The 15,613-nt window shown below is 38.6% G+C and overlaps 1 protein-coding gene across 4 annotated transcripts in view; it reads right to left on the bottom strand.

The window, feature by feature from the left end:
* Positions 1-15,613, bottom strand: part of LOC113049515 (talin-2-like) — a 49,516-nt gene that overhangs the window by 12,727 nt on the left and 21,176 nt on the right. For 2 of the 4 annotated variants that reach the window (XM_026211928.1, XM_026211929.1), the window contains exons 2-34: positions 15,146-15,243; positions 13,965-14,094; positions 13,176-13,328; positions 12,303-12,445; positions 11,800-11,927; positions 11,480-11,543; positions 11,228-11,332; positions 8,547-8,702; positions 8,328-8,429; positions 8,045-8,121; positions 7,527-7,707; positions 7,193-7,306; positions 6,771-6,879; positions 6,429-6,637; positions 6,127-6,225; positions 5,881-6,048; positions 5,489-5,783; positions 4,930-5,096; positions 4,445-4,573; positions 4,219-4,332; positions 4,007-4,120; positions 3,763-3,897; positions 3,288-3,416; positions 3,049-3,151; positions 2,547-2,755; positions 2,177-2,296; positions 1,753-1,950; positions 1,534-1,673; positions 1,353-1,446; positions 1,165-1,254; positions 640-762; positions 377-520; positions 104-265 (exon numbers count right to left, since the gene is read on the bottom strand). In XM_026211928.1, the coding sequence (XP_026067713.1) occupies positions 104-265; positions 377-520; positions 640-762; positions 1,165-1,254; positions 1,353-1,446; positions 1,534-1,673; positions 1,753-1,950; positions 2,177-2,296; positions 2,547-2,755; positions 3,049-3,151; positions 3,288-3,416; positions 3,763-3,897; positions 4,007-4,120; positions 4,219-4,332; positions 4,445-4,573; positions 4,930-5,096; positions 5,489-5,783; positions 5,881-6,048; positions 6,127-6,225; positions 6,429-6,637; positions 6,771-6,879; positions 7,193-7,306; positions 7,527-7,707; positions 8,045-8,121; positions 8,328-8,429; positions 8,547-8,702; positions 11,228-11,332; positions 11,480-11,543; positions 11,800-11,927; positions 12,303-12,445; positions 13,176-13,328; positions 13,965-14,094; positions 15,146-15,243 (4,502 nt within the window). Of the gene's footprint in view, positions 1-103; positions 266-376; positions 521-639; positions 763-1,164; positions 1,255-1,352; positions 1,447-1,533; positions 1,674-1,752; positions 1,951-2,176; positions 2,297-2,546; positions 2,756-3,048; positions 3,152-3,287; positions 3,417-3,762; positions 3,898-4,006; positions 4,121-4,218; positions 4,333-4,444; positions 4,574-4,929; positions 5,097-5,488; positions 5,784-5,880; positions 6,226-6,428; positions 6,638-6,770; positions 6,880-7,192; positions 7,307-7,526; positions 7,708-8,044; positions 8,122-8,327; positions 8,430-8,546; positions 8,703-11,227; positions 11,333-11,479; positions 11,544-11,799; positions 11,928-12,302; positions 12,446-13,175; positions 13,329-13,964; positions 14,095-15,145; positions 15,244-15,613 lie in introns of all 4 variants that reach the window. The other 2 variants (XM_026211926.1, XM_026211927.1) reach the window with 1 other exon arrangement.

Below are 15,613 nucleotides of genomic sequence, written 5' to 3'. Positions count from 1 at the left end.
GGAGAGAAGAATGAAATGCTAGAATATGATGCAAGAGAACAATCATTTGATGTCAGTGGAGTGGATAAAAGTTGGATTCATGTATAAAGACGAGTGGTTTAACCTTGATTGTTTTGACCAGGTTGGCTGTGCTGTTGGCCACTTCTTTGGCTGACTGCACGAAGTGTCTTTTAGCCACAGGGTTTGCGGTCTTAGACGAGGCCAATCGGCAAGCATTACACAGCGCAGAGGTGTGCTTAGCAACTATGGTGGCAGCTGAGAGCACCTGCAATATGCATATATTAATATTTTGGCCTTAAAAGTGCAGACGAAGATGTTGAAGAAGACAAGTTTTGGGCTTATGTCCAAACCCTACATGCCTAATATCGGATGTTACCTGGGAAGGACTACTGTCTGGGTCAACAAGATTTTGGCAAGCCATCTGGATTGCCTGATTAGCTCGAGCGAACTGGATAGGATCCACTAAGCCTGGATGTCCAGCTTGGCTGTTGGGGTCAGACACACCCACTAGGTAAGCAGCCTAGAGACACATAAAAAAACAAGTATGATTGATACATACATAAAGTGTTCAGAGGTAACAAATGTATACCTGTTGTGAACATATTATGATATTAAAGGGCAGAGTGGGTAGCGTCTTACCTGTCCAGCTGCTTCGGTCAGACCACACAGAGCTTTAGAGGCTCCACCCACACAGTCTCCAAATGCTGGAACATCTCCTGTCTTGCAGTTATGAGAGATCCCGGCCATAGACTCACCGAGAATCTATATATCAGAAAGAGGTGGTTAACAGATTGGTTATCACCTAATGATATGCATCAACATTTAACTGTATCAACAGGCTAAATGAATAATGCAGTTCAGCATCATAACAGCAGTTTTACCCGTTTATTATTTGAGATACATACTTGAAATGATTATGCTCACCAAAGCTGCATTTATTTGATCATAAATAGAGTAAAACAGTAATACTGAGAAACATTTTTGCAATTTAAAACAACCATTTTTTATTTTATCATAGTCTGAAATGTAATTTATTCCTGTGGGCTGACTAGTGCTCAGATAACATGCAAAATGTTTCTATGCTTGTAACAATACTGAATAAACGTTTGCAATAAAAATCCTGATAGTATTCCAAGTAAAACCTCCAATAATAGTTTCTGTTACCTTAGAGTTCTCCATGACACTTTCAATGCAGTCAAAGTAGGAGAGATCATTGACTGGCTCGTTTGGGTTATCTAGAAGTCCCCTAACAGCCTGTAACCCACAAAAAGAGACGATATCCCCTTTTTGTTTTCAAATATAAAACAAATTACTTAATAGTGTGCAGTGTATGCAATGTTTGTATATAATACCTCAAGCTCTCTTAGAGCATTGTCACATTCCCTCTGTCCTGGGGCATTCTGGGTACACAGTGTAATCAGCTGATTGATGCTGTCAGTCACCATTCTGAATAAACACGCAGGAGAGTGAAGGTAAAAATACAGAAACAGCAGCATATATAAAACATGCACAAATAAACATGGCATGAAGTACCTGGCAGCAGCAGCGAGAAGGTTCTTTGCATTGCCTGCTGCAGGGTCCACAGATAAAGACTTAGCAGCCAACAGCAGCTTACTGGAGGCCATTGAGATGTTCTTCAAATTCCCAACCACTTGCATTTGATCATCCTTACTCTAAAATCACCAAATATGACTTATTTCAGGAAAAGGAAGACTTATCCACATTCTCATGTTCATGCTCCACACATCATACCTGGGTGTGGCCTGCCATCTCAATGCCAGCATCCAGAAACTCATCGAAGTCCTCACTGAACTTTCCAGAAGCATCTGCAAGCTGGCTAGTGGTTCCTCTAGAGGCATGGACCACATCACCTGCAGACTGGTTCAGATCGGCTGCAGTCTGGTTCAGGTCACTCTGAGCCTCCTGGAAGGACTTACTGCAGGGAGGGAGCTGCCAAACAAACAAATAAAGTAAAACATTCAGCTACTAAACACACATTAGAACATATAATAATGGCATGCACTATACTGGGGACAGTGAAAGTACATTAAGGGATAGAACAAATTTTCAAGTTATAATATTTGTGAAGCATTTTCATTAATTAGCATTAGCATCAAGCACATTAGGTAATGACAAATTTTTTTTTTTTTAAATGATGTCCTTGTTTGTAGCTCACCGTCTCTACAAGCAGTTTTTTGCTGGCTTCTCCGATGCTTTTCAGAGCCATATCAACGTCCTTTTGTCCAGGTAGACAGTTCACACATGCATTCAGTGAGTGGGACACAGCCTTTGCGACCTAACACACAAAACCGAGACACACACACATATATAAATAGATTTAGAAATATATGTATATATGTGTTTTTTTTAAAGAAAATGAATACTTCAGTAATTGATCAAACATAGTTTATTTTTATTTTTTTTTTATTCACTGCTAATGTTGTTGGCTCCTCAATGAGGAATTGTATGTGGACTTCCTCATTTCTAAGTTAATGTTGTGAATAATAAAAGAAGGACAAATAAGACATCTTCTCTTCCCCCCTCACCTGAGCTAGCCTCTTTTGTATCTCTGCGTCACCAGGAGCAACCAGCGCCTCCTTGGCTTCAGAAATTAATTTAGCTGATCCTTCCATAACCTCGCGAGCAGAATCCAACATGGCTGCAGCTCCAGCAGGGTCTGATGAGGTGGCAGCAACACCCCTCGCAGCCTGTGCTAACGTCTTAAGAGCCTGGGCAGTTTCACTGGCAGCTACACCTGCAAACACAAACAATTCACCAGAGTGTGTGTGAACCATGTACGTTTGTTTATTTAGCTATATTGTAGGTAACTGAATTGTCTCTGGAGGTTAACTTAATTTGACAAAACCTCTAGAAACATCCTCAAATATAAATATAATGAATAATTTTATTGATTTTATTATTCCAAAAATGTTAACATTTAGAGCTAGGGTTATTAATTATAATTAGCTTTACATTAAAGAACAGAGCTTCAAGATATGCTCCCATTTAGCCAAATAAACGTTTTGCATGTAAGAGTGGGTGTATTACCTGTGTAATGCTCATTTCCCTGTGCTGCACAGGTAAGCAGTTGAGCCATTGAGGAACCAACAGCCTTAGATGTGCCACCCAGATCCTGAGTGCATTTTTCCAACTGAACCACAAAAATTAAACCACATCAAATGAATGCATAATTCACAATATCAGTGTGTCTATGTTGAAAATATATATATTTTTTTCAATTATAAAATAATAATAGTATCACTGATATTAAATGGGTCTAAACTCACTGATTCCCCAGGTAAAGGTTTCAGCTGTCCCTCGGAAGCTGCCATTTTTGCATCGTGGAGTTCATTCTTAAGCGTCTGCACAGCAACAAGGGCAGAGTCGATCTCCATGGGGCCGCACGCCTCATGAGCCTAGAGATCACATGACAGGATTTGATAAAGGGATAGTCCAGCCAAAAATGAACATTTTGTCATTTACTCACACTCATGTCAATCCAAACCCTGCATTACTTTCTTTCTGCGGAGTAAATTTTTTGCAATGTTGGTAACCAAATGGTTTCGGTTCATGTTGACTTCAATTGTACTTTTCAAGGAGAACTAAAACTGCTTGTTTACCAACATCCCTCAAAATATCTTCTTTTTGTTCCACAAAAGAAAGGCATCATGGTTTGGAATGCCACTAGGGTGAGTAAATGACAATCTCAAATTTGGATCTTCTACTCATTAAATACATGTGTGGAGAAGACAGATTCAGTACCGTCTGTGCAGCAGTGCGGAGTTCAGCCAGGCAGGTGGCCAGGTTCTTTGCACACTGCCCAAGCTGCATGGCTGCCGCCTGATCCGTCACGGTCGGCACAGATGACTTCGCTGAAGACACCATCTTACTTCCAGGCTGGAACATGGAATTAGACATTTTAGCAGTCAAGGAGCACTTTTAAAGAAGAGTGATGTTATCAGATGAGTGACAGGTGATTAGCATCAGTGAAAGGACTGATGGTTACCTGGAGGAAGTTCTGACTGGCAATGATGAGGGCAAGTTGGGCACTACCATCCTCTGGCTGACCCTGACTGCCCCTCACTCCCTGCACCAGCTGAGGAATATGGTCAGCTACAGCCTAACACACATGAACCGAGAATATCAACACAACAGGAGGACGATCATTACCACCACTTGTTTGGAAATTCAAAAAAAAAAAAAACATTTTATACAAACCCTGCAGCTTTGAACAAGTTGTTGGTGGGCCGCAGTGTTCTTGTTGGAGGCTGCTGCGTTCTGGGATGCCGCAATGGTTTGAGTTGCAGCGGCCGCAGCTTGTTTAGCAGCATTCTGGAAAAACAAACAGAGACTCAATGTAGCGTATTCCTTGCATAGACTACACAAGTCCTGCCTAAATTCAATTATTTGTCCCCGTAATCAAAATCATAAGCAATTCACTGACCTCCAGTCTTGTTATGAGTTTCTTCTTAATGGCGTTTTGTGCAGCTGCATTTGTGGCCACACGCAGCCCCTCCGCAGCCTCCCGGAGTTTGTGCTGCTGGTCTTCATTTTCAGGGTATGCAGCAGCTCCCTAAACACACACACACACACACACACACATGTTACAAGTCTACTGCTCATCTATTAGATCCCAGATTATTAAACAGAGAGATCCTCAAAATAACTTCCTAGTGATTTTTGAAACAACAGCAAGTATAAGAATCTTTTGATTAAAAGAACAGCCTTTTATTTTTACACTTCTAAGTTTTTACACTTTAGATTAGGGAATACTATTCACTATAAACTATTAGCTTGTATATTACTAGCATGCTGGCTGTTTATTAGTATTTAACTGTATTATTTTTAGTTTTTGCTAATTAAAAAAAATGTAGAAAGCAAGAATTTTTTCATAATTACAGCAGAATTGTCGATTTTTTGGTAACCCACCTTTGCAGCCTCGACCATTCGAGCAGTGGCATCTGCAAGCAGTTTAGCAGCTGCAAGAAGCTTCTTGGAGTTGTTCACATCCACCTCCACCTCAGCATCTGATCTCATGGCATTCACCAGGTCAGAGGTCGCCTGGGCAAGAACCCGAGCCTGTCGTACCATCTCACCTTTGGAGAAGAATAGTAAATCTCTACTATTACACAGCACAGAGGAGCCAAGCAAATAAAATAAGTTTGTACTGACAATGGAGTCAGTAGTTTTTTTTTTTTCTTCTCTGCATTACACTTTTTAAAAGTGAAAGTAAAGACATTTATAATGATAAAAAAGATGCATTTAAAAAAAAAATCTTAGTTTCAGTTTAACATTTACAGTAAGAAATGTTTCCTGAACACCAGATCAGCATATTAAAATAATTTCTGAAGGATCATATGACATCGAAGACTGGAGAAAAGGCTGCTGAAAATTCAGCTTTGCCATCACATTAATTAATTACATTTTAAAATAAATGAATTTTTTTTTTTTTAAAACCCTGTATATGTATATGATGCAGTCATCTTACCAGCATCGCCCATGCTGCTGAAAATACTCTCTGTGACTGTCATGATGGTGTCCGTGGCCTGGTCGTAGCGTCCAATGGGTTCCCCGCGTGTGGCGTAGTTCCTCACGTGTGTGAGTAGGTCACTTAGAGCCTGTGTGACGATACCAGCTGCTGCGCTGACGGCCTTGAGAAGCTCTCCGTCACTGGTAGCTGACAGACAGGCCTTCACACAACCTTCCACTGAACGGTCCACCAGCTTCCCTGCTTCAATCAGCTGCTCCTGACACACAGGGGAGCTGATCGTGGGGCTCACAACCTGACACACACAACACACACAAAAAAAGGTTATCCACAGTTTTTTTAAACAAACTTTGAATCAATCTGGAATAGAAACATGTGCATGTGAACTCCACCTTGGCACAGGCCACTAGTTGGGAAGTGGAGAGGGCGCACTGGGTCGCAGCTGCAATAACCCTGTTCTGCAAAACACTGTCTTCAGAAACCTGTGCCACGTTCTTGGCTTTCAGAACCATCATGGCTGCTGCATTAGCCACAGCTTTAGCAAGGTTCATTAGCACATCCTGAAACACACAAACACATACACTCAGGGCGATAAAAACACAAATGTACATTGTGTTCCTTAAAAGACTCCTGTGTACCTGGAAGCGCTCGTCCGTTTCATTCTCTCCAATCTGTTTAAGCAAATCTCCACTGGCTTGACCAATGCTGCCGGCTGCGGTCAGAACCGTCTGTCGTGGCTTCATGAGAAAACACAACCACAATCACTGATTGTTATCTTCCTGTGAAGCTGCTTTGAAACAATCAGTAATGCATAAAGTGCTATATAAATAAAGATGAGCTGTATATCATTAGGGAAAATGAAAAGAATTATAGAAAATGTTCAACACAGTCCATCAAAGTGACAGATAATGATTAATCATAGCACATTCTTTGCTCGCACCTCTCCTGATTCAGGCTCCACAGCTTTAAGAAGGTCAGATACAGCTCCGGTGAGGGTCCTGGCAGCCCTCATGAGGTCCTGTCCACTGCCCACCTCATCTTCCATCAGAGCCGCCAGCAGCTTCACCCCTTTTGACATCTCCGTCAGATTAGAGGAGATGGTGGTGATCGCACAGCCTACTGCTGTATAATCCGTGTCTGTCGGGTCCCCTGGAAGACAGAATAGCAAAACCTTAAAGCTCTTAATTTTAAAAGTTCTCTTGTATAAACAGTAAAAAATTTACAGTAAGTGTTGTGAAACAGCTTAATAATTTAATACACTTTAATAGAGTCAAGCGTTTACCAGCGGTAAGATTAACCACAGAGGCAGTTCCAGCAGTTATAGCGTCCACCTGAGAGTGAATATCATGCTTGGACTCATCCATTTTGTTCTGAATCCACATTTTAGAAGCCTGAAAAAAAAATAATACACATAAAAAGTAATACAAATCAAAAAGTAAAAGAACAAATAAAATAGTAATGGTACATGAGAGTCAATTTGAGAGTCAATCAAATTGTGTGCAAGATGTATGCACTTCCTTACTATATCCTCAGAAAATTCACTTTAAAATTAAAAATTAAATTAAATATTGGTAATGGATACAGGAAAGCAAATGTGAAGTTGCCTGTATGCATTTTCTCATCATATCATCTCAAATAAAACAAAACAAAACATGGGTGATAGGTACAAGTGAGTTTCAAAATGTCATGCATGCATTTTCTTACCATATCATCTCCAAGTGGAGGCAGCTCTTCCACCTCCTGTAGGTCTGTGTGTGCCTGCTGCACTGCTTGCATACTGGTGTTAATGGTTCCCACGAGAGCCTGCTGGGCTGCACTCTGATCGATTGGGGCACAAATGACACATGAATCCACCAAGAGATCTAAACTGTGACAGCTTAAACCACTGATCAACCTCTATATGTTATGTATTGGCTAATGCTGATATGCTGCAAGACAGCAAGGTGGTCAGTGGCCAATATGAGGTCAAATACTGAACAAAAAATGAACTGCTGTTTAAGTGGTCCATGAACATGAGCATTTGTAAATGTAGACTCACCAGTGGAGGCATATGCCCAAGATGCATCTGTCCAGTGGTGATCTGTTGTTGTGGAGAGGGGACGGTGCCCATGTTCAGTGTTTCTGGGCCGACAGAACCTGACCTCAAGATCCCAGGCAGTGCCACAGAGCCATGCTCTGCCTGTCCGACACGGTTAAACTGCTGCTGCAATATGGTAGATCTGAGAGGAAACAACAAATAAAGACAGAGGGAATGACACCGAAAGGCTGAAGTACAGAGGTTTTTATGTTCGTACTACAACATTCAGGGATTATCCAAGAAGAGAAGATGCCTGTATTTATTAAAACAGGCTGAGTACTAAAACATTGTCTGGAACAGGTAACCTCAGTTCAATCTAGATAAATCTAGAGTCTGAGATAAGGTTGCACAATCTTCCTGTAATGCTGTGCTGCTCTGATTGCAGAAGTATTTCCAAAGATAACTTGCATAAAATGACAAAACCTTGAAAGGAAATACGGTTCTTATCACTGCCGACACAAAATTTCTTCAAGTCTTACTTTTTCGGAGAAACGGATTCCTCTAACATGGTGGCCTCCTCATCTCCCTCTAAGCCAAAGCGGTCTTTGCTTTGTTTCTGTAGGGCCAAACAGAAGTGAATAAACTCTTTATACAAACTTCCACATAACGTTTAATCTGGTTACACTGTGCACACTGTTATCTGAAAACGTTTAATATGAAAATCATTCATAAGCCAGGAGGATCTCATTAAGGAAAGCACATGAAACAACAAAATGTTTATGAATTAATGAGGGAAAAACAATTAAAGGAGTTAATACTGGCCTTCTTGAGAATTATATCAATGTAACCAGCTATAAGCTGAGATATCTGCTCCCCCTCAGTGGTCTGAACAGAGTAGTAGCTCTCTTGATACTCCCCAAAATCCTGTATATGGGCACATAGTTTACATGTATGCATTTACAAACAAACATACACCGGAGCTATTTGAACCATCTGAAAATCAAATGCTAGTCTGTAAGAATGTGTGTGTTATGCAAGTACCAGTGTAAAGCTCTTAGGTGAGGCGGCCCATCTTTTCACTGTAGTAAGTGGCCACTCCTGAACCACATCTTTGGTTTTCTCATCCACTCTCATCACTGATTCTTTGGTAATACCCAGCAGCCTTGGGACCAGTTTATTTTTACTTTTCATCTTTTCCTGAAACAAAGTCAGTAACACGTAAATCCCTTAAAAATAAAAACTTATAAATGTAGTTTTAATGCATTGATTATGACTGTTAATGCATATAATGTAATACATTTTATGCATACTGTAATACATTATAATACTTACCTATTCATTGTTTCAGTAAGTATAGTGAATTAAAAACAAACCTTTACACATTATAATGTAGGGCTGCCCTTTACTAAGGATTTTTCTGGTCAATTAGTAGCTATTAATTTTAAGCATTAGTTGACTGATCACATGATTCTTAATAAACCATTTAAATTATTATAATGTACCTTTAATTGCCTTCACAGCCTAATAAACACTCAAGCACAAGCTTAACATTTCCATAGCATACCAGCAAAAGTAATGAATGTGTCAGGAAAAAATCAGTAAGGAGACTGCATTAACATTTGAATAATTTGATAAACTAAAGTGCTTTCTTTGTTTTCAGTTTAAGAGATGAACTCGGCGACACTGACTCGTCATCTCTGCAGTAGTGATGCACCATGTTTCATACGGATAATCTAATATTTGCTTTCCACGGCTGCCTGAGCGAACAAAAAGACACATAAATGTAAGCATTTTGGGCATAAATAAAGATTTTTACGAAAAGTAATCATTTGTTTTATGTTACATTCAATTGTAAATTCATATTAACGTTCATGTTACTCAAAGAAATGTTGAAAATTGAGAGACCGAGAGAGAGAGAGAGAGAGAGAGAGAGAGAGAGAGAGAGAGAGAGAGAGAGAGAGAATGGAAGTTGCGTGTATGCGCGTTTCTCTTTTTGGAGTGAGTTTACGTTTAAAAACAGCGATTTTATCCTCTCGCTGCTGGAAAATATAATGTAGCGATACAGTATTTAAACTGATTTGATAAAAGTCATGGGGCAGCGTTGACAAGTTTTTCTCCTGGATGTGTGAGCTGCACGATTTCTGATATGCGCGTGTGTGTGTGTGTGTGTGTGTGTGTCAGTATGCAGCGCATTAATACAGAACGATAATTAAAGGCTGTAATGTACAACAGCACACCAGTATATATGAGCTAGACGACGAATGATGACATGTAATGGCATAGTAGTGGTGTCCCAATCCTTAGGGGAATATTTAGGGGGTAGGGGAAGGGGAAGGGTTATAAAATAGAATTGGGATGGGCCTTAATGTCCTGTCTGATGTAGTGCATTACTACATAGACTAGCCATTAATGATCTGTTAGTTCTGGACTGCGTGACTTCGTCTGTGGATTTATTTATTTTTTCTGCGACTAAGCGCCTATTAAAAGTTTGGTCGAACTCTTCTGGTCAAATAATGATTAGTTGAGTATTGAGGGCAGCCCCATTAATGCATTTTAACTTACAATTATTTATGGAAAGGTGAAATTCATTACAACATACATTATGAATACCTTTATAATGTATTATACATAAAGGCTTTAAGTAGTGTTACCACAAAAACAAGCACAGCATCTTTTAATCTATTGAATAGATGCTTTTACATCTATTCCACTTAACATTCTTCCTGTATCCTCTCAGATTCTCTTCCACATTTTTCTCTCAGAGCTGTCAGCAGATGGATAAAATGAGCTTTGCTGTCCTGTCTGAGTTTAGAGTTGTACAGTCAATCTTTGCCAATCTCTGCCAATTTTTCTCATATTAGCTTTTTGCACAAATGTGTTTACCACTTATTTCCAGAAAAGAAAACAACAACCTGGAAATAGTTTGAGTTAATCAATACAGAGAATCATTATATCTGTTATATGAGATGAATAAAAGCCAGAACAAAACTAAAACCAGTAACTTATGATCTTTATTTTAGGCAAAAGAACATCTGCTCTACCTTAACTTTACAACTCAAGCAGAGCTGAACTGTAATCAGTCCATGAGTCATGCAGACCAACACCGGCCAGGAACAGGGGTGTAGGGGGGGGGTTTGCATTGAATAGACGGAATAATTCTGGAGGTGGAATTCCTCTCGGATGATGAAAGCTCTCATGAGAACATTGATTGGCAACATGTACACTGAAGAAGATTTCTGGACTTGGGTATGAAAGAAAACTGTCTGTGACCTTGTGACTCAGGACTGCTAACCTCAAAAACACCTTTACAATATGTAGGCTAATTCAGAAATATGACTTTAAAAAAAAAAATGGGTATCCCTAGTAAAGAAATCTGAATGACCACCTCAGGGTTTTTTTAATTGTAATAAAACAGAAAAAAAACAATACACACAAAAAAAAAAAAACATAAACAAAACCCAACATAACCAAAACAAAACACCACAACATAGCCTAAACAAAACAAAACAAAACTCAAAAACAAACACACAGCATAACCAAAACTAAACAACTCAACACAAGATAACCAAAACAAAAACAAGTGAAAAGATTGCACAGAGGTAGCATTTATATATATATTAAAAAAAGAGTTTAGGCTAATATTTTTATTCAACCTATTCTGTTAAGTATGGGATCTCTAAATAACAGATTATATATCCAAATAAAACACACATATGCTTTACCTTCACCAAGAAGAAAGACACTCCATATGTTCTGAGGGATCTTGCAAGCTTCACATACTTCACTTTGGCTTCAATCTCAGTCATTTCACCACAAGCCTTATGTTCCTGTAAAATTCATAAAGCGTTTACTCATCCAACCAATTAATTTATCTCATACATCTTTGCTTACAAATAGAGAAGTTTAAGTAACAGACAACCATGTATAAGATGATATCCATTTATAAACCAAGTGCAGGATAAACTGACACCCACCTGAAAAATCTTCTTCTCTGCTCCTCTCTGTTTTATGTATTCCTTAGGCAGAAATTCCTTCAAGCTGAACAAAATTAAATGCACAAAGTGTGCAAATTAGCAACAATACACTGAAATGCAAACAGGCATTACAGTTATACGATGCACATAAAATATTAAAATGCATCTGAGCTCTTTTCATTCGAGTAAATTAAGCTCATTAACTAAATGGAGCATATGGTCATTACAACATCAGATTTTACACATCATTTCTCATCGATATGAAGCATAGGGGCTGTAAACAGTGTACTATAACTGAAGGAATTAGGACGTGGTCTTACTCCAGAAATCCAGATTTGTGTTTATGTTCTATATGAGGCCCAAACTGGATCTGTGCTTGAATTCCAGCAAATTCACACGCCTTGTCAAATGACACAGGATGAGAACCATTCAGAATGTCATCACGCGCCTGAAGAAACACACGCAGGAAGACACATTTGTTATCAAATACTTTGGAAATCACACAACTGAAATGATCCAGATTAGCAAACAAGCCCCTGACAGGAGAAGAACTTACAAAAAGGTAACAGGGACTACACTAATTTGTGGATCAATACGATGTGTGTAAAAGCATGCAGTGCACCACTCAAAGTGGCCTTTAGGGCCATATGTCAATAAGAGATTTAAAGCATTTTAATTTTTATACATTATATTAAACCTGCCAGTAAAGAACCATGGAAACACATTATTTAGAGCAACATCACTGCATGAGGGATGTGAAGCCAAACCGGGGTTCACCTCACATCATTGTAGACTATAATAAGTGACAAGAGGTGAGCCAAACCTGCACATAGAGCAGATTGAGCTGAACAGGATCTCGCGAGTCCACATTTTGATCAGAGTAGAAAAACTTCCGTCTCAACAGTAGAGTTTCACTCTCCTCGACTCCCTGTTCTCTGAATGTACGTCCATGATCCAACCAATTTACTGTGAGAAAGACAGAAACGATTTATATAGTACAACAGTTTACAAACTTCTGTACTAAAGATATACAACCCTTGAAATGTCTGGGGTCAGTCAGAGGGTTCTAGTGATTTTGAAAGACGACTTCCACTCACCGAGGCTGCATTTATTTGATCAAACATGCAGCAAAACAGCTGAAGTTTAAATGTAAATGTGTATTTTAAAATGAGATTTATTCCTGTTATGGCAAAGGTTCAGCCGTTATTCATCATCAGTGTCACATGGTACTTCAGAAATCATTCTTATGCTGAAATGCTCAAGTAACATTTATTATTATTATTATTGTTTTGTTGAAACCAGGATACCTTTTTTTTCAGAATTCTCAAGAATAGAAAGTTCGAAAGATTGCATTTATTTGAAATAGAAATCTTTTTTTAATCATTTTAAATGTCTTTTCTGAATAAAAAGTTGATTTTGATCCCCGCCAAAAAAAATCAAATTTTGCTGACACCAAACAATCACCAAACAGAAAGAGATATAACAAGATAAACCTACACAAAACAATCAAATACAAAAGTACTTAGACACAAAAATAATATGAAAATAAAATATAATACAATAAGAGGGACAGGTAGCAAAGGTAAACCCTGAAACAATTCTAAAACCTGAACTTATTTTGGCTCATTTAGCAGTTCTACAGTTGAATAATAATTTAACAGATCTATCTGGACGGGATGGCTGAGGTGTTACCTACAGTCATCATCTGTGTGCAGTTTGGCTTTGAGCTTCTCCATCTTCCTCTCCTCCCTCAGTAGAGTTCTGTCTTTCTTCAGTGTGCCCGTCCCTTCATCTTTCTTCTCCTCCACCACCTCCTGAATGAGAGAGTACTCTTCATAGTTTGTGATTCCTGGAAAGAGAAGCAATGAGACATAGTTACAGACTTGGCCTGTGTGGTTAGTAGGATTTTTTTTGTGTGTGTGTTTTTTGAAAGAAAACTCTCATGCCATCTGATCAGCCATTGCTCCAGTCTTCAGTGTCACATGATCATTCAGAAATCAATTAAATATGCTGATTTTGTGATTTTGGAAATTCAGAAGAATAGCATTTGTTTGAAAAATAAAAAAAAAATTGTATCATTATAAATGTCTTTAAAGATCAGTTTGATTCATCCTTGCTGGGTTCAAACAAATTTGTATTTCTTTCTTTTAAAGAAAGGCCCTCAAACATTTGAACAGTAGTGTATTTGGGAAAAATCTCTTTAAAGCGGTGGAAGAAACATCGTCTATATTTGGTCAGTCTAATGAAAATGCATCTGCAGGTATGCACAAACCATTGGGATTTGAATTCAGGTCACCTTGCACTTTAAATAAAAACTATACCACAAGATATTATAAAAAAGATCACATATTTTTTCTCCTATGATCATGTCTATGGCAACCAAGAGAGTCAGGACCTGCACAGATGCCCTCTCAAAAGAATCTGAGTGAGTAATTGTACATGATATAGTTCTATCAGATATATAGAGTATAAGAGCTTCACTGACCTATTCTACTGCAGATGGTGACCAGCAGCTCTCCCACAGTTTTGGAATCATCCACCATGATGGTCTTCACTGCTCCATCCAGCATTTTTACCTTCTGAGGTCTCTGTTTTTTCTTATACTCCAGAATGTCCTAAGAGACAGAGACAGAGGAATTGGATTTGATTAGATTTGCATTTCCTGACCACAGCAAATGAATAGTGTTCAAGTTTAAGAGAAATGTTAGGCTTTATGCTATAGTTCTGAATGAAATTCTGCATTATAGCCATTTTGCTGACAAGCACGTCTTGTTTTCTCCCAGCTGTCAAAAAAAATGTAATCCGTGCAAAGGCAAAAATTATTATAAATGGTTGAGCAAGACAATAAAAATTAGTATGCAAATTAGTTGAGAAGCAAGACCAATAGCAAATCAGTTTATAAAGCACAAAGCGTACAGAAATAGATAAACCTAAGGCTGAAATTATCTACGAAACAAAGTTCAAATGGAATCTGTATGTGAAGCAGTTTGTGCTGAATTATTTAAAAGATTGAAAAAAATAACAAACCCTAATCATAATGAGTGAAGGATATAAATTGGGTGCTGCCTAGCAAACACTATAATAAATGTAAATATGTTTGAGACAAAAAACAAGAAGAAATTATATATGAAGTGTTCTTTGCATGCAAAATACAACAAATTAGACAAGTAAGACTATGAGAGCTGTACATCTGTGTGCATGTATGAGGAAGACGAAGAGGTCTTTTGATCAACAAAAGATGAAACACCACTAATGAAATCCTCCTTTAACATCCTAATATACACTGCACACACACATCTTTATTTCTTCCTGGGAACAAGCATCCGGCTTTGTCTTTATATACAACACTCCTTTACACAAGCACAGAGACTCACAAGCATAAACAAACATAAACAAAAACCACATGCTGCAGTGACAAATGTCTTTAATCACATTGCTGTAGCTTGTCTTAGTAAGCGTAGACGCTAAGGGGAGCCTTTCCCCTCACTCACACATACTCCGAGACTATAAAAATAACCAAGAGCAGAGTTAAGGCCTCTTCTCATCTTTCAGCACAAATAAATGTGCAAAGACCCATCACAAAAACAAGACAAGAGTGCCAAGACATGTCACAGAACATTTGACAGGAGCTTGTAAAATAGAGAGACAGAAGATCAAAGGCCTTACCCCATTTCTCAGCATGTAATAGTCCAGCGTCCGGCCTCCTTCCAGCCAGATGCCTTTCCTGGGGTCTTCATCTGACAGAAACAGCCCATATTCTGAAGCTGAGAAACAACAGACACTGTTTAAGAACTTGCACTTGGCAAAATGATATAATTTCAGCAACTAGATTTGCAATCACTGTAAACACTGATATATACATGGCTCTAGGATCGTTCTTCCCACTGGTCACTCTTTTGTGGTCCAACTTTCTCACAGCTGACCGCAGGAGCACATAATTAGGTACAATTTTTTTTTTGCTACAACACGGGATTAATCAATGGATGCTGACAAACTTTTATCATAGTTCATAGTTATATGGTAACCAAAGTGTTTCAACTCGTTCTTTTTCATCATCATTGTTTGTTATTCAAATTTTGTGAACAGGAATTTCTCTTGTGCTGCGTTATAACGATATAGTGCGCTTTCACTTTC

Source organism: Carassius auratus, chromosome 30 (genome assembly GCF_003368295.1).
Source record: "Carassius auratus strain Wakin chromosome 30, ASM336829v1, whole genome shotgun sequence".
NCBI lineage: Eukaryota > Metazoa > Chordata > Actinopteri > Cypriniformes > Cyprinidae > Carassius > Carassius auratus.
The sequence above is the reverse complement of the archived record's forward strand: the minus strand, read 5'-3'. Positions and strand labels throughout refer to the sequence as shown.